The 17,966-nt window shown below is 39.6% G+C and overlaps 1 protein-coding gene across 1 annotated transcript in view; it reads right to left on the bottom strand.

Moving 5' to 3' along the window:
* Positions 1 to 54: 54 nt before the first annotated feature.
* SLC7A9 (solute carrier family 7 member 9) overlaps positions 55 to 17,966 on the bottom strand; it is a 37,840-nt gene continuing 19,928 nt past the window's right edge. The window contains exons 9-12 of the mRNA XM_003416328.4: positions 11,433 to 11,529; positions 10,267 to 10,416; positions 2,362 to 2,536; positions 55 to 561 (exon numbers count right to left, since the gene is read on the bottom strand). Of these exons, the coding sequence (XP_003416376.1) occupies positions 497 to 561; positions 2,362 to 2,536; positions 10,267 to 10,416; positions 11,433 to 11,529 (487 nt within the window). The 3' untranslated portion in view covers positions 55 to 496. The remainder of the gene's footprint in view (positions 562 to 2,361; positions 2,537 to 10,266; positions 10,417 to 11,432; positions 11,530 to 17,966) is intronic.

Below are 17,966 nucleotides of genomic sequence, written 5' to 3'. Positions count from 1 at the left end.
ATCCTCTTCATTGAGTCTGGGATGAACCTGCCCCGTACGCCACTAGGGTAAATGCAGGGGTTGCAGTACTTTTGGGGCGGGGGGAATGGGTAGCAAAATATTTGTACTTAAATATTTAAAAAATCTATTTCAGTCAAAGGAAAAACATCACCAGTTTTATATATAAAAATGTACCTTGTTTACCATTGGTTTAAGGAGCATCCTTTATTTAAGGAGCGGTATTCCCGTGTTGTTACATAGTTGCCACCACAGTGGTGGTAGGTTTTTCTTTCAGCCCCTCCCTGGCCATCAGCATTCTCTGAGTTGCGTCTTCTGCCGCTAGCCTTAGCACGTACCTGCCATTTCTCCTATCTTGAACCCCCACTCAGAGAACTAAGGATATCTAACAACAAAAACAGCATAAACATCTGAATCCGTGTTTTCTTTAAGAAAAACATCAGGAAGAAATAACCACAAACGCTGCTTACAAAGATAGGCGATCACCGTTCTGACTTGGCTACTCGGGGGCTTCCTCTGGTGGGACGACTTCCATCAGCATCTGAAGAAACATGGTGATCGGTTCTAAGAGAAAAACAAGGACGTAAATGCATGGTTAGAAAGACGCAATGTACAAGTCTCCACCTCAGTTACAGCTGCTGTCATCGAACAGCAGTATTTTATCACTCTGTGTAGACTGGGGGTGGGTGACACGTGACCTCTGCTGGCCCCTCCCCTCAGGGCACAGCGGTGGTTAGAGTTAGAATGTCTTGGGAGCTGCAGTGGTTCTCTGGAGATAAAGAGAGGAGCTTGGCTAAATTTTCTACTAATGAGAACTGAGACATATTTTGTACTAGGTTCTAACAGTATGATCAAATCCAAGTTCATTTTCAGAGGCATGGGAAGACATGCTTTTTCTTTGTCCTGATGTCTTCCTGGAAACCCTAGTGGTGCAGTGGTTAAGTGCTATGGCTGCTAACCAAAAAGTCAGCAGTTCAAATCCACCAGGCGCTCCTTGGAAACTCTATGGGGCAGTTCTACTCTGTCCTATAGGGCCGCTATGAGTCGGAATTGATTTGGCGGCAACGGGTTTGGTTTTGAGTTTGGATATCTTTCCTTCCTATAGGAGCGTGCCTGCAGCTTCTCTCCTTTTCAGCTTACTGTTAGATCAGAGTTAAGAGTGGGGAGGGGGAGATGTTTCAGGAAAGGAAAAAAATCCTTGGTGGAAATAGTACAGTCTGAATGTGTTTTTTATTTCACTTTCTTAATCAAAATGAACCATTCTCTCTCTTGGTTATAACAGCACTGTCAGGTAACTGTTGAGATCTGATTTCACAGAGCGGAAAGGCATTCTCAGGCCCACATGGCTCCATCTAAAAGTTCCGGGTCAGTTTCATTGCCTTCCAGTTGGGTTGGGTTTTGTTCTTTAATTCTATATTATCGCAAAGTTGTATGTATGTAAATGAAAACCACACAGGAGTTCCCGAAGGAATGCCTGTACTCTCCTGTTCAGACAAGCTGAAGGAGAACAGAAGAGGCAGGGTTTTAATCACATTTAGTCAGTCAATATCGACTGGCTGTTATGTGCCAGATACTGTGCTTGATCCAGGATTAAATCATCCACAGCCCAATTCTGCCTTCAAGGAACTCAGTGTAGGGAGAGCAAGGCCAGGACTGTGTGCAGCATGGGGGGGGTGCTCGGGAGGTAGCCCCCTTTTATAAATGGTTTTTCCTGCAGTTGAAGCTGCAGTCTAAGCTAAAGCATTGTGAATATAATACAATTAGGTGTAGTTTGGCATCAGAAGAGAGGCCTGGTGGTTGACTTCTGAAAAATCAGTTACTGAGAACTCTTCTGGAGCAGTGTTCTACTCTGATGCACACTGGGTTACCAAGAGGTGCCATCGCTGGATGGCAGCCGGTGGTGGTGGTGACCCAGTGATTGCTTTGAGAAGTGTCTAATATAGTTTTTCTTTAATATAGTTAAACATTTAAACAACAATTGTCCTAGAGTAGATGAGACCTACTGCCTTGGAACAGGAAAGCTGAGGCCGTGTCCCAACCCTCTGGTCCCAACTCTGGCACTCCTTGGGTGTCTGTGGCATGGTGCTGAGCCTCTTAGGTGATGTCTCCTTATGTGTCAAATGAAAACGGTGCTTTCCTGTCTTACTTCCTAGAGTAGTTGGTGGGAACAGAGAAGGCCACAGGCGGGCCCCAGAGATGTCACACTGTGAGATGTGGGTCCCACGTCCTGAAGAGCCAAAACGTGCTAGCTGCGTGAGAGATTCTGTTAGCACAGCCTAGGAGGACCCAGGACTGGTGAGGTGTCAGATGCTGTGCGTGTCTGGGCTTCACCAAAGGCAGGACCGGCACTCGGTTGATACTCACTTGAGATTCTCTGAGCCCATCCAAACTTGTAATAGACGAAGAGGAAGTAAAATATAAGGCCGCTCAGTGTAAATAACGCACAATAGAGATACTCCCACGCAGGCTCACTGATGATCGGAGCCAACACTAAAAACGCTGAGATTAAAGTCATCAAGATGGGAATGAAAATGGGCACCTGTAAGCAAAGCATAACATCACGGTTTAAGTGCATTCGTTTTCTTTTTGAAAATTCTTGTGATAAAAAGTAGGAAAAACGCAATAGAGGAGTATAATGAGCTCTGGGTACTGCTCACCCAGTCTCAATTTTTAAATAATATTTTACCACAATAAAAAATGTTCAGTTTTTTTTGGTAGATCTTCATGGTGGGTTATAGTCCGCAGTCAAAAAAAGAACTGCAAAAAAAAAATGTTTAGCTGCGTACCCTAGAGACTGCACCACTTTATACTCCCCCTAGCAATGCTCCAGGGTTCCTTCCGGTTTCTCTAAGTCCTCGCCAACACTTCCCGATCTTGGCTGTCCTAGTGGGGGTGAAGTGGTGTCCGTGACTGCATTCCCCTACGGACTAGTATCAGGTGACCATCTTTTCATGTGCTTATTGGCCACTTGTATATCATCTTTGGAGAAATGTCTATTCAAATTCCTTGCCCCTCTTTTGAGTTGTCTTTTTGTTCAGTTGTGGTGGTACATGCTGTATCGTCAATTTTTGGTGCATAGTAACCCCACTTAACAAAGTAGAACTGCCCCACAGGGTTTTTTTTAATCTTGAGGGAAGCAGATAGCTAGATCTTTCTTTTGCCGAGCCGCTGGGTGGGCTAGAACTGTAGCCTAATGCTTTAACCATTGTGTCAATAGGGCTCCTTTGTTCAGCTGCAGTGCTTTATATATTCTGGATATTAAACCCTTACCAGATACATGGTTCCCAAGTATTTTCTCTCAGTGCTGTAGGTTGTCTCTTCACTTGGTTGCTAAAACCCTTCAGTGTACAGTTGTTCCTGTTTCCATTTTAGTGAGGTCTGATTTATTTTTTTTTCTTCTGTTGCTGGTGTTTTTGATGTCATACCTAAGAATCATTGTCAACAAATAACAAGGTCTTGAAGCTTTATCCTTGTGTTTTCTTCTGAGAGTTTTAATTCTTACTATTTAGGCAATTTGAGTTAATTTTCAAATATGGTGTGAAAATTATTCTTTTGCATGTGGCCGTCAAATTGTTTCAGCACCATTTGGTGAAGACACTATTCTTTCCCTACTGAATGGACTTTGCACCCTTGTCGAAAATCAGTTGGTCATAGATGTCTGAATTTATTTCTGGGCTCTCAATCCTCTTTCATTGGTCTAGTTACCATGAGTAGGGATTGACTCAATGGCAACTGGGTTTTGGTTTTTATACCAGAACCACGCTACTTTGTCTACTGGAAAATACTACATTTTAGAATCAGTCCTAGTAATCAAGTCCTCTATGTGGCTGTACTACCTTAAAAAAAAAAAACAAACCCAGTGCTGTCGAGTCGATTCCGACTCATAGTGACTCTATAGGACAGAGTAGAACTGACCCATCTACTTGTTATAAAGTTGTTATAAAGTAAGGTTCACTTACTTCCATTTATTTTCAATGTTCAGGGATTAGTTATTTCCTTTTTATATTTGTTTCTTAATGTTTTAATTTTTAATCTTCTTCTTACTTGGTTTTCCTTTATTCTTCCATTACTTCATTTTGAGAATAAAAACACGTACACATACATGCATAGACACGGTCATCTTCCACTGCCTTTACATAAAAAACCAGCAAATTATACAGAAGACAGCTCTACGCATTGCTTGTTTCCTTTAAAGTGTTCTAGAGATGATGCTGTCATAATACATGAGGTTGATTTATTTTTTTTTTTTTTTTTGCTGCTCATAACTGCTACATTTTGTGGCTGTACCATAGGTTTTTCAACCAATTTGCTATTAATTGACATCTGGGTTGTATTGAACCTTTCTTGTGTATATTTCATATTTTTGCCAGTTTCTCTTTGGAACAAGCCAAAAACCAAACCTGTTGACCCTACAGGACAGAGTAGAACTGCCCCACAGTTTCCAAGGAGCGCCTGGTGGGTTTAAACTGCCAACCTTTTGATTAGCAACCATAGCTTTTAATCACTGCACCACCTCAAAAGGAGACGGCTGGGTGAAACAGTGAATGTGTATCTCCCTCCACAGGGGTTGTGCTATTTGCATTCCATCAGCAGAGTGTGAGAGGGCTGCTTCCTGTAACCTCACCAGTGGAGTGTGTGCTGAGACTTTTCGATGTCTGCCCATCTGATAAGCAAGAAACGGCACCTCGTTGTCATTTTGGCGTGCGTTCTCCTACTAGAGGTGAAGTTGCGCTTGCTAATTGTTTTTTCATGTTTAAGTGTCATTTGCACCTTTTCTTTGAACCATCTTCTTATATCTTTTGTCCGTTTTTCTTTCAGGTGTTGGTATTTTCCATCTCGATTTTTAGGACTTCTTTATAAAGGATATTTTTTGTGGTATGACTTGAAATTATTTTTCCCAGTGTGTTGCATGTGTGTTTCTAACTTTTTTTTCTTTTTTAAGTGCATAAATTTTTATTTTGTTGTGATTAAGTTTATCGGTTTTTTCCTTTGTCATTTCTGGATTTTAAGTCATAGTTCAGGAAGCTTTTCTCATTCTTGGGTTACAGAAACGGGTGTGGGGGAGGGTGGGGTGAGGAGAAAAGAAGAGATCATGTTAGGAAAGAGTTGTAAACTCCTATTTGTGTTCTTACTGTTAACATGTGTGGGATTTTATATGATGACTTCTTGGCATCTGTGGGGATGATCCTGGAGTTTTCCTCCATACATGCAGGAATTTTATTAATCAATATCCTAATCCTCAGCCACCCTTGCATAGACTTAGTCATTATGTATTATCTTTTTAATATAATTGAATTCTGTTAATATTTTAAGATGTTTATATCAATATTCATAAGTGAGATTGGTTTATAATTTCCTTTTTTGTGTTATTTTTGTTAAGATTCATGTTGATGTTATATCCTGTAAAAAAAATAATTTGAAAGTCAATAAAATAAACCCATAGCTAACCTTTAAAAAAGGAGAAAAAGCACAAACACAAATAAGAAATGAAAATGGGGAAATAACTTCCAAAACAAAGTTTTTTAAAAATCCTAAGACTATTTGCATAACATTGTGCACATATATATGAACACCTGGATGAAATGGATAATTGTCTAGGAAAATAAAATTTACCAAAACTGACCCCAGTAGAATTAGAATTCATAGGAAAGTTTTTAAAAAATTCTTTATAATCACTAGTATTTACTAGTGTTTTAGTATTGTCAGAGCATTGAAAAAGGAAAACTTTTTACAAACCAATTTGATTGCTTATTAGTCATTCATTGACTCATTAGTTCTGCTTTTTTCTAACACCTTAATTTATATTAATTTCTTATTTTAGTTTTATTCTTTTTTGTGTTGCTTGTTAAATGTTTTCACATTTAAAAATGTTTATTGATAAAAGTACTGTGAAATTTCCTCAAAGTACTGTTTAAGCTGTGTCTATAGATTTCATGTCTTATTTTCCTTATTGTTATTTTTATGAATTTGTCATTTCCTTTCCTATTACCCTTGGACAGCAAAGTTTAATTTTCTGTCTTTTACTAACTTCCTGTTTCACTGCATTGTAGACAGAGAATGTGGTTTGTGCTATTCCTAAGTTTTGGGATATCAGGTTTTCTGCAGCATTAAAGATGGTCAGTTTTCTGATGTGTCTCATACACACTTGAAAAGGTATGATCTCTATTGTTGAGGTTCAGTGTTTGATATAAATCTCGAAGATCTGCCTTGGTATGCTTTTTATATCTTTGTTACTTCTGTTGTTTTTCATCGGATTTGCCTTGGACTGAAGGGAGAGGAGGTATTAAAATGTTATATTTAGTGTAGAAACCCTGGTCAGGTAGTGGTTAAGAGCTACGGCTGCCAACCAAGAGGTCAGCAGTTCAAATCCACCAGGCGCTCCTTGGAAACTATGGGGCAGTCCTACTCCGTCCTATAGGGTAGACTATAGGGCACTGGGTTTTTTGGGTTAGTGTTTTTATTTCTCCTATGTTTCCTGTACTTGCTGCTTTGTAAAGATGGTGAATAGATTTTCCCGTTATCTCTTCATTGTGAATTTTAGCCTTCAGCATTACTAAATGGCCTGTCTACCTTTCTCTTGTGTGCTTGTCTGATAAGATCACAAATCCCATTTTCTATGTATTTTCATTTGCCTGGTATTTCTTTGCCTATCCTTTTGAGGTTTAATTTTTTACAGCTTTGTAAACTTGCCTGAGAACTCTTTTTCTTTTAATGGCTGATTTAAGCCTATTTAAACTGAATAAACCAGCTTACTTGTGTAACTATTAAATCTAGTTACTATTTTCTCGTGTTTTATATTTCTAGATCTGAGCATCTTCTGCCTACTCTCAGTCTTGTGCTCTGAAGAGTGACATTCTGTAGGAAAATACTCACTAGGGACCTGTTTCCCTCATTTTAAATGGGAAAAATTGTGTTACACAAAACCATAAATTCCCTACCAGTGTCCTCAAATGTAACTGTTATTAGTTGCCATTGAATATATTCTGACACAGTAAAATGCCTTTATGTAAGTAACACGATGTTACCCAACACATATTACATTAGAAAGTAAACGGCTTTAAAAATTATTTCCTGATGACGAAACACTTAATATGGCCATTTACACGTGACCAAACCTGTTGCCATTGAGTCAATTCCAACATGTAATGACTCTATAGGACAGAGAAGAACTGCTCCATAGGGTTTCCAGGGAGCAGCTGGTGGATTTGAACTGCCAGCCTTTTGGTTAGCAGCCTGAGCTCTTAACCGCTGTGCCACCAGGGCTCCTATTAACAAATAGTTGCCTTAAATGTGATGGCATTATCTTCCATCATCTGAGACACACGTACCTTAAACTTTCAATATGCCTACACGTGATTTGGATTTTCTACCAGTTGGATTTGGAACATAAAAATACTTTTTCTCACATGCCTCACAGATGTTTAATTGAAAACGTTGTTTTGCATTTTGGAGATTGAAATATTTTCCCATATAAATACCAGCTGGAAATCAGGGTATTGATAGAGTTGGAAATTCTATACAGTTTTTGTGGTATTAAAAACTAATAAGGAAAAAAACCCTAATAAGTGTTCTACCAAGATAATGTTAGCTGGAAAGGTGTTCCGATGGTAATCCCTGTACAGGTCTTTATATACGGGGTCTTTTATTGTGTGATCATTTCTTTTGTCCGCTCTTTTTTTTTTTTTTTAATCTTTTGGTATCTATGAAGGCTGTGTTTTTGTTCTGAGTTACCGTTAATAACTAATAGATATAATATTCTTGTCTTTAGCCACTATTGAGTTAACCCTTGACTCATAGCAACCCCATACTCAGTGCGATCAAACTGTTGTGATCCACAGGGTTTTCACTGGCTGATTTTCAGACATAGATCACCAGATCTTCCCAGTCCATCTTAGTCTGCAAGCTCTGCTGAAACCTGTCTTATGGTATGAAGTGTTACTGATGAAAAGTGATGCTGATATTATTTTCTTTCCTTTATGAGTAAATCTGGGGGCAGGGGGTGACAGGAATGGGACGTGAATGTCCAAAGCATTTTTTAAAGCTTTATAAAAAATTTATTAAAATATTTTTTGCTCATTCTAGCTCGGATATTCTAAGTACATGGTGTGCCTTTGAATATGTTGGTTCAAGCCTGCCTCTCCAACTTCATTTTCAGGATATGTTTCTTGAATTAGTTTCTAGAATTTAATTTTCTTCAGGGATTCCAGTTATACATTTGTTGGATCTTTTTGTCTCCTCTAGTTTTATTTAGTCTCTTATTTTTTGTGTTTGATATTTTTTCTAGTTTCTTTCTGTTCTGTTTCCTGGGATGTTTCTTTGCTCTTGTGTTTTTTCTGGCTTACTCTTTCTTTTTGAAATACATTTTTAAAGTTCTTTGAGCTCTGTCAGCTCTTTTCACATCCTCCTGATAGTCATCTCAACTTTTGGCTTTTCTATTTCTGAGATATGATGACTTTTGTAGTTTTCTTAATGACTTATTTCATTTTAGAATATTACATTATAGTTTTGATCTACCTTACGGACATTATTTTTATTGTACACCTTCATTGTTTCTTGGTATATTTATCCAGTTCATTTTCCTTAAGAATCTTTGTGGGTTTCATTTTCAATCCATTGCGTTACTCATGTCTGAGTTGAGGTGGACTTCAGTATAGTTTTAGCAGGAAGTACTATAAAAGGAGTAGGGAGTGAACTTTCTTAGCATCACTGCTCATTGCCCTTCCTTCATTGTTACCTTGAAGTACTAACAAAACATGGCTTTTCTTTGTAGCCCCCACTGCATTTCTGAGATCTGCATCCCCAGGTTCCATACTCTTGACCTCAGTGTTCTTGCTGTGTTCAGTGTAGATTTCTATTCCCAGCAGTTGTTTTGTTCCTGTTGTCTTCAATAGTTCTAAATACTTCTGGAAAGGAATTTTTGTGGGGAGTTTCTGGGATCTTTGAGAGGCTAGGCCATTGCAACCCTGTTCTCTCACTTTCACTGGTGGTTCTCAGATCTGCTTACTGAGAATTCCCTCAGAGTGGAGCCCTTTCCTGTTGGAGGAGAATGCTCGTTGGCAGTGCTGGGCATGTGGGTCCTGATGTTAGTGGTGCATCCACATACAGTCTGCAGTTTGTAGCAATACCCCATTTCCTACTTTGTTGTTGAAGATGTTGGTTATAGGGTTTTCCCTTTGCTATTTTAGTAGTTCTTCCTGTTTTTATGAGGGATTTTGTACAGATTTTAAAATTTATGCTACTACCATAATTTTGCCTCCTAGATGACCTGACTGAGGTAGAGTTGCTTAACCTCGTAAGCAGGCTGCTCCATGTTTCCGCTGTGTATGGAGATTGATGATAGTCAAAATACAGTGCCAGAAGGACCATTAGACAAATTTCTGGAAAAATACTAAAGCTAAAAAATTATCTTTATTCTTGTTCTACTTACTTAAGCCCTCAGCTTGCCTGCCATTTTCTTCTGTCTGTTCTTGTCTCTTATCATAATAGCACAGTTGCCAAAAAAAAAAAAAAAAAAAATCTCTAACAAAATAAATTCTACTTCGTTCTCAATTGGCATATAGACTGACACCAGTCTTGCAGGGAGGTGGGAGCAGCCAAACACAGATTGTCAGCTGTGGACTATCGGTGGTTGCATGCATAGGAATGGGTCTGGGGCCAGAGTTTAGAAAGCCCCCTCACTATGTGAAAAGGGATGTGTGAGAGATGGGAGAACTGTCAAGAGCTGGACATCCTGACTTGTTAAAAACAGGCCACATGTATTCTTGATAGTGTAATAAATTAATAATTAGACTTGGCTAATTGGATCATAAATTATAGTGTGAAATTAAGAATAAACACTGTAAAACATATTCAAGAGAAATCAGGTTGGGAATAGAAAGTATGTCCCTAGTATTTGAAATCGTTACCTCTGTCTAATTCATTTCAATAAACCCAAGCTAGAGCACAGGACATTTTAGGGCAGTGGAACTATTCTGTGTGATAGTGTAATGGCAGACACATGACAGGAAGCATTTTGTTGAAACCCATAGGACTGTACAACACAAGAAGTGAACCCTTGTGTAAATTACGGAGTTAATAGTAATACATCAGTACTGTTTTATCCTAGAAAGGCAAGACGTTCATAGGAACAACTGTGTGCAAGGGGATGGGGATATGTGGGAACTGTCTGTACTTTCTGCACAATCTTTAAACCTAAAGCTGCTCCAAATAATAGTCTATATAAAAGAAAAGAAACTGAAGCCATTGTGACATCGAAGGCACCGAACCTACCTTGATAGGCCTTTTCAATTCTTTCCTCGTAAACCTCATCACAATGAGTCCTAGAATCGTCATGCCATAAAACAGCCATGCAGCAAAACTGAAGGAATTGACTAGTGAGTTTATGTCACCAGGGATGATGTAAATGGTAGCTATGATACCCTAACAGAAAGAAGAATGAATATTTTAGGTCATTGGTATATAAAGCATTATCCTTATTTCTCCAGAAGACTGAAGAAGCACTTTTTTCTGTGAATAAACTGTATCATGAGAAATTCACCATCTACTCCTTTATATTTGGGGTTAAACCAATGATAGGTGTTCTCTTTGAAAGCTGACAGAAAGGACTTGAAAATTTTGTGAATCTTTGAAGTGATTTTAAGCAGGAAGAACACTTTTTTAAAACTATATATGTTTGTTTTTATATATAGTTTATGTATCTCTTCGTATACTGTACACAGACACACATAGCATCAACTTCCTAGTTACAAATTTTTCTTCCAGAGTTTCCATCACAGGAAAGGGCCCTGGTCTATGAAACTCAGGCTCAACTGTCTAGGTCTGGTCTTGACCTACACTAGTTACATGACCTAGACAGGTATTTCCACTCTCAGGATCTGTTTCCTCATCTTCAGGTGAAGCAGATTGACAGATTAGTGGTTCTCCTCTGGGGTGGTGCTGGCATTTAGTTCCCTGAGACTAGGGCTGTGGCTGGCCCCTCAGCACCCAGGACAGTTTAACACAACCAAGGACTGTCCTACCCCGAGAGACTTCTGTTAGATGTCAGAGAGCCTTTACAACACAAGGAGCCACAAGTTCCACGTCATTGGACCATCATGGGAAGCTGTTAATCAGTACCCACCTTGTAAAATGCCTTATTCTCCGTCGAGTCCTTAAATTAGCAGGTTTGTCACCAGTGACAGACAAATGTATGTGTAAGAAGTACAAAGGATACAATCTTGGAAGGGTCTTAACAGTGTCTTTAACAGATACATTCAGAACAAGGAAGCAGAGGTCAGATAAATTGTTGAATTTTCTTGGATGTTTTTATGTCTGTTTCACCTTGAGGAAACTTACTTGAAAACCATGGGGCTTAGCAATATGGGCCTACTTCACCTTCTAAACTGAGGCGTCCTCTACCCTTAGGGAGAATATTTTCATGGTGAATTCATACTCACATGAAAGATGATGGCGGGGGCTGGAGTTAGGCGCTTGACACTAATGTAAGAGAGCACTTTCAGCATGTGACCCTCCCGGCCTGCAACGTAAATGAGCCTGGAAAAGAAGGAATATGGACATCAGCTTTGGGAACTTCGCTAACGAGGCTGCAGAGGAAGGAACTGAGCATGAGCCTGGTTCATCTCCAGGTGAGTCTGGCTGGAGGGGAGTGGGTTCGGGAGAAGTGAAGTGAGGAGTTAAATGCATCTGAGAGGAATGTATCCTGATGCCAGGAAGTCACCAAAGCCAGGAGAGGGTGGGAATGGTTTGGGGAGGTCTTTTCTAGAAGGAGATACTCATCTGAGTCCTAAAAGTTAGGCAAGAAACAAACATGAAAATTAGTCCAGGGGCAGTGTTTCTCCAGGGGCACATGGCAACAAACGTATCTTGCACTTCCAAAATCCAAGCTGCGCAGAATATTCGTATTAAAAAAAATTCAAGCAAATAAGGGGTGATGCACATAAGTGGCATAGTTCTCCCGAAAAAACTGGTAATTCAGCAGTCTAAAAGACAACATTTAAAATGTCAGAAATAGGAAAGAACAAAGAGCTAAACAATTTCCTTTAAAAAGTTACTGTAATTAAAAATGGATACAAGTGAAAAAATGTTAGAAGCGTGCAGAGGTGGAAAATGGAGATGGAAAATTAGGAAACAGAGACTCAAATACATTGAAGGAGACAGATTCAGAAAAGAGCAGAGCTTTACAGGATTGAAACATGGTGAGCCTTCACGTTGAACCCAGTTCTACACAAGATTGATAAAAAAAAAATACCCAGATATAAGCATTGTAATGGGAGGAAAACATCAGAAAATCTTAAGGATTACTGAACTTAGGAAATTATAGAATTGGAACAGTTACAACAATAGCAGATGTCTCATGAGATTTCTTCAAAGTGATGAGAGTAACCGATTTTCAGATTGAAATTCTAGGTAGCTAAACTACCATTCAAGATTACAGGCAAAATAAATATTCAGATAAACAATGACTGAGACATTTACTATCCAGTCCTCACTGAAAACTATTGAAGAATCTGCTCTAGCAGACGCACTGAACTCGGAGCTAATTGCAAGAAGCAACTACAAGGGAAAAGCAGTAATGTTGGTATGTATAAAAAGTAGATCTTTTTTTGGTAATGAAATTTTTGCGGGGGGATAGGTTTATAAACAAGGTGTAACTAATATACTAGACAATATGAAAAACGAAAGCCCTTCCAAGAAAAAAAAAAAACCTGTTGCCACCGCGATGAATCTGACTCATAGTGACCCTAAAGGACAGGGTAGAACTGCCCCATAGGGTTTCCTAAGAGCACCTGGCAGATTTGAACTGCCAACCTTTTTTGGTTGGCAGCTGTAGCTCTTATCCACCATGCCAGCGGGGTTTCCCCTTACAAGAGACTGAGGTGAATTGAGCTACTGATAGATTGTTTACATGTGGATTTTTAAGAGTATCACTAAAAAAAATAGAAATACAATATCCAACTCAGCTGAGGAAAAAAGATCAAGAAAATTTTATGGATATAATCAGGATAAGATTTTCAAAAAGCCAAGAAATCACAAAGTAAATGTTTGAAATCAATCCAACAGTATCAGTAATCACATTAAATATGAACAGATTAAACTTGTCTGACCAGAGACTCTCAGGTTGGATTTATTCAGAGAGAGACAATACAAAGCCCAATGACACTGAAAGGTTGAAGATAAAAGGGATGAGACGTATTACAAAAAACGGCAGCCTAAAGACCGCTGATGTACCAATATCAACTTCAGACAAAATAGAAGGGAAGGCAACAAAAAGAGTTCTACTGAAAAAAGGAACAGTCTACTGAAAGGACTTTTTTTTCAGAAAAGTCCTTGAAAACAGAAGGCAAAACCTGACAAATCCACTAGTAGAGTGAGAGATTTGAACAGTATAAGCTTGGTATAAAAATGTAGAAGCAATTTCAGAATACACATTTTCAAGTCCGTAGGAAACAAAAATTGCAGTAAGCAAACAGGAAATCTTAAAAATGCCAAAGAGTTGATAATATAAAGACCATATACTCTGAGTACAGTGCAATAAAATCAGAAGTCAGGAATACAAAGGCCAAAAGGCCCATCTATTCAGAATTACACATTTGAACTTTAAAATGTCACAAACGTGTTAATTCCCAGGAGTCAGTGAAATGGGGAAAGGAAGATGATAGGTGCAAGATGATGTGAATTCACTCATTAAATTCCATCAATTCTCTACGAATATGTAAATTCCATGCAGTCAAAATGCAAACGGGACTTAAGGAACTTAACAAAGTTAGTGTAATTGCAACTGGAATGCTAAACATGTAAGGAAAATTAACAGAGGAGCTCTGTTACTACCAGATTTTAAATTATTGAAGCTGTAAAATCCTTAAGTATGATAATGGCACAAGAAAAGACATACCAGTTGAAACAAAATGAACCAAGTGGATATGATAATGATGGCTTTCAAACCAGCAGGGAAAGGAATGGATTATTCAATAAATAATACTGGGACAACAGAGATTTGGAAAAAGAAAGTAGATGTATGCCTCATATTAAAATACATCCAGATTGATCAGAGTTAAAATGCACTAGAAAGAAACATAAGTGACTATATAATCTTGGAGGAAGATTTGTCTATGTGAAATAAAAAACTGAGAAACCAGTTAGGAAAAATCATATTTCACCCCCATAAAAATTAAGTACAGCATAAGTCACTGTAGTACAAGTCCCTCACCAATCCCCAAACTGGACATGTTTGGAAATACACAAAATTAATGCAAAACAGACTATATACCTAAATGTAAGAGCCAAACCTATAAAACTTATTGGAGAAAATAGATATAACAAGAAAAGCATGATCCATAAAGAAAATTGGTGAACCAAACTTTGCCAAAGTTAAAAGTTTTGGTGCTTCAAAAACATTAAGAAAAAGGCCCCAGATAAGTAAAGCATTATTGAAAAAGAACAAAGTGAGAGGTCTTACACTACCTGGTTTTAAAATATATCATATGGCCACAGTAGTCAAAACAGCCTCGCACTGGTACAGCAACAGATACATAGACCAATGGAACGGAGTTGAGAATCCAGACAAATCCATCCATATATGAGCAGCTGATATTTGACAAAGCCCCAAAGTCAGTTGAATGGGGAAAAAAACAGTCTCTAACGAATGGTGCTGGCATAACTGGATATCCGTCAGCAAAAAAACAAGACCCATATCTCGCACCAGGCACAAAAACTAAGTCAAAATGGATCAAAGACCTAAATATAAAATCTAAAACAATAAAGATCATGGAAGAAAAAATAGAGACAAGGAAAGCTAGGAGCCCTAATACATGGCATAAACAGTATATAAAACATTACTAACAATGCAGAAACACCAGAAGAGAAACTAGATAACTGGAAGCTTCTAAAAATCAAAACACCTATGCTCATCCAAAGACTTCACCAAAAGAGTAAAAAGATTACCTACAGACTGGGAAAAAGTTTTTAGCTATGACATTTCCGATCAGCACCTGATCTCTAAAATCTACATGATACTGCAAAAACTCAACTACAAAAAGACAACCCAATGAAAAAAGTGGGCAAAGGATATGAACAGACACTTTACTAAAAAAGACATTCAGGTAGCTAACAGATACATGAGGAAATGCTCATGATCGTTAGCCATTAGAGAAATGCAAATCAAAAGTACAATGAGATTCCATTTCCAACAAGGCTGGCATTAATCCAAAAAACACAAAAGAGTAAATGTTGGAAAGGTTGTGGAGAGACTGGAGCACTTACACAATGCTGATGGGAATGTAAAATGGTACAGCCATTTTGGAAATAGATTTGGTGCTTCCTTAAAAAGCTAGAAGTAGGACTACTGTAAGATCCAGCAATCCCACTCCTTGGAATATATCCTAGAGAAATGAGAGCCTTTATACAAATAGATATATGCACACCCATGTTTATTGCAGCACTGTTTACAATAGCAAAAAGATGGAAGCAACCAAGGTGCCCATCAATGAGTGAATGGATGAATTATGGTATATTCACAATGGAATACTACACATTGATAAAGAACAATGATGAATTGGTGAAACATTTCATAACATGGAGGAACCTGGAAGGCATTATGCTGAAAGAAATTACTTGCAAACGGACAAATACTGTATAAGACCACGCTATTACAAGAACTCAAATAGTTTAAACAGAAAAGAAAATATTCTTTGATGGCTATGGGAGTGGGGAGGGAGGAAGGGAGATGGGTATTTGCTAATTAGATGGTAGACAAGAACTATTTTAGGTAAAGGGAAAGACAACACAATATAGGAGAGGTCAACACAAGAACTGAAGAAATAGTTTAAACAGAAAATATTCTTTGATGGTTATGGGAGTGGGGAGGGAGGAAGGGAGAAGTGTATTTGCTAATTAGATGGTAGACAAGAACTATTTTAGGTGAAGGGAAAGACAACACACAATATAGGAGAGGTCAGCACAACTGGACTAAACCAAAAGCAAAGAAGTTTCCTGAATAAATTGAATGCTTCAGAGGCTATAGTAGCAGAGGCGGGGTCTGGTGACCATGGTTTCAGGGAACATCTAGGTCAATTGGCATAATAAAATGTATTAAGAAAACATTCTGCATCCCACTTTGGTGAGTGGTGTCTGGGGTCTTAAATGCTAGGAAGTGGCCATCTAAGATGCATCAATTGGTCTCAACCCACCCGGAGCAAAGTAGAAGAACACCAAAGACACAATTATGAGCTCAAGAGACAGACAGGGCCGCATAAATCAGACTATGTCAGCCTGAAGCCAGAGGAACTAGATGGTGTCCAGCTACAACTGATGACTGCCCTGACAAGGAACACAACAGAGAATTCCTGATGGAGCAGGAGAGCAGTGGGATGCAGACCTCAAATTCTCATAAAAAGTCCAGACTTAATGGTCTGACAGACTAGAGGGCCCCCAGAGGTCATGGTCCCCAGACCTGTTATAGCCCAAGACTAGAAGCATTACCAAAACCAACTCTTCAGACAGGGATTGGACTGGACTATAAGAAAATGATATTGATGAGGAGTGAGCTCCTTGGCTCAAGTAGGCACATGAGTCTGTATGGGCAGCTCCTATTTAAAGGGGACATGAGAAGGAAGAGGGGGACAGAGGCTGGCGGAATGGACATGGGGAATACAGGGTGCAGAGGAGCGTGCAGTCTCATTAAGGGGAGAGCAACTAGGAGTACATAGCAAGGTGTATATAAATTTTTGTATGAGAGACTCACTTGTAACCTTTCACATAAGGCACAATAAAAAAAAAATTAGGAAAATGAAAGAGTATTCTGGGAAGATGGTGGCATAAACGGACCAATGTTCTGACCCTTCCCCACAAATACAACAAGAAATACATTAAAGAAATAATGCTCAGCTTTGAGAAACTGTGAATTGTGAAGCAGAGGAAAGCAGCAGGGAATTGCAGACAGGCAGGAATCAGTGAATTAACAAGTTGCATATGGTAGGAAAATCTTTTCCCACCATCCTTGCTCCTCCCCCCGGACACACAGGCCACCAGCTGCTGTGAACTGTGGTAGTGGCCCCAGAAAAAAAGCCTGTTTACCTAATCACCACAGCCCCTGCCTGTGCAAAGAGACAGGACCCCAAGCTTCCGCCCTAAAATCAACAAAGTAGACCTCTCCAGGGGTCCATTTGGAGTGTGCCAGTACCTCCCCCATCTGGACACTGTTGGCTGCAAGCCTGCTACTTGCTAATTGCTACAGAAAGCTCATGCATTGGATTCTGCTCCCACAGTAAACACGCAACCAGCCTCCCTGCACACCCCATAGCTCAGGCCTCTGAAGCCAACAAGACAGACCTCTTGGGAAGTCAGTTCAGGTCTGTCTGCTCCCCCTTTTGGTTGGTGCTGTGGACTGCTGACCAGCTGCTGTGTGCTAAGCAGCAGGCATCTTTAGTGGAGGATATACCCACAGTCAACATATTATAGGGAGGGCTCTGATAGCAACAAGGCTGAAGGTTCATTTTGAGCATTAACAGGACCTAACCTACAAGGACACTGTCACCTGCAAGCCTGTGGTGAGTTGCTACAGAAGGTGCCTGCAGTGGAGTCTGCTCCCCTAGTCAGTACCTGCCTCCCTGTGTTTCCCATAGCTCTGGTCTCTGAAACCAATGGGACAGACCTTCCTGGGGGTCAAGTAGGGTTAGTCTGCTCCTTCTTCTCGAGGCACTGAGGACTGCTCACTGAGGCTGCTGTGTGCTAGGAAGCAGGATCCTTGAGTGGAGGCTGCACTCACAGCCAACTGTCTACCAGGGGAACTCTGATAGCAACAAGGCAGACCACCATGGGGATCTGACCAGAGTGTGACACCCTCTCCCACACTTGGTAGTTGTTGATTGCCAGGCTGTTGCAAAAGTCCCACACAGTGGAGTCAGCATTCTACCTGCCTCTCTGTTCGCTCCATAGCTCAGGCCTCTGAAACTAACAGGACAGACCTCCCTGGG

The sequence above is a fragment of the Loxodonta africana genome, chromosome 21 (genome assembly GCF_030014295.1).
Source record: "Loxodonta africana isolate mLoxAfr1 chromosome 21, mLoxAfr1.hap2, whole genome shotgun sequence".
Classification (NCBI taxonomy): domain Eukaryota; kingdom Metazoa; phylum Chordata; class Mammalia; order Proboscidea; family Elephantidae; genus Loxodonta; species Loxodonta africana.
The sequence above is the reverse complement of the archived record's forward strand: the minus strand, read 5'-3'. Positions and strand labels throughout refer to the sequence as shown.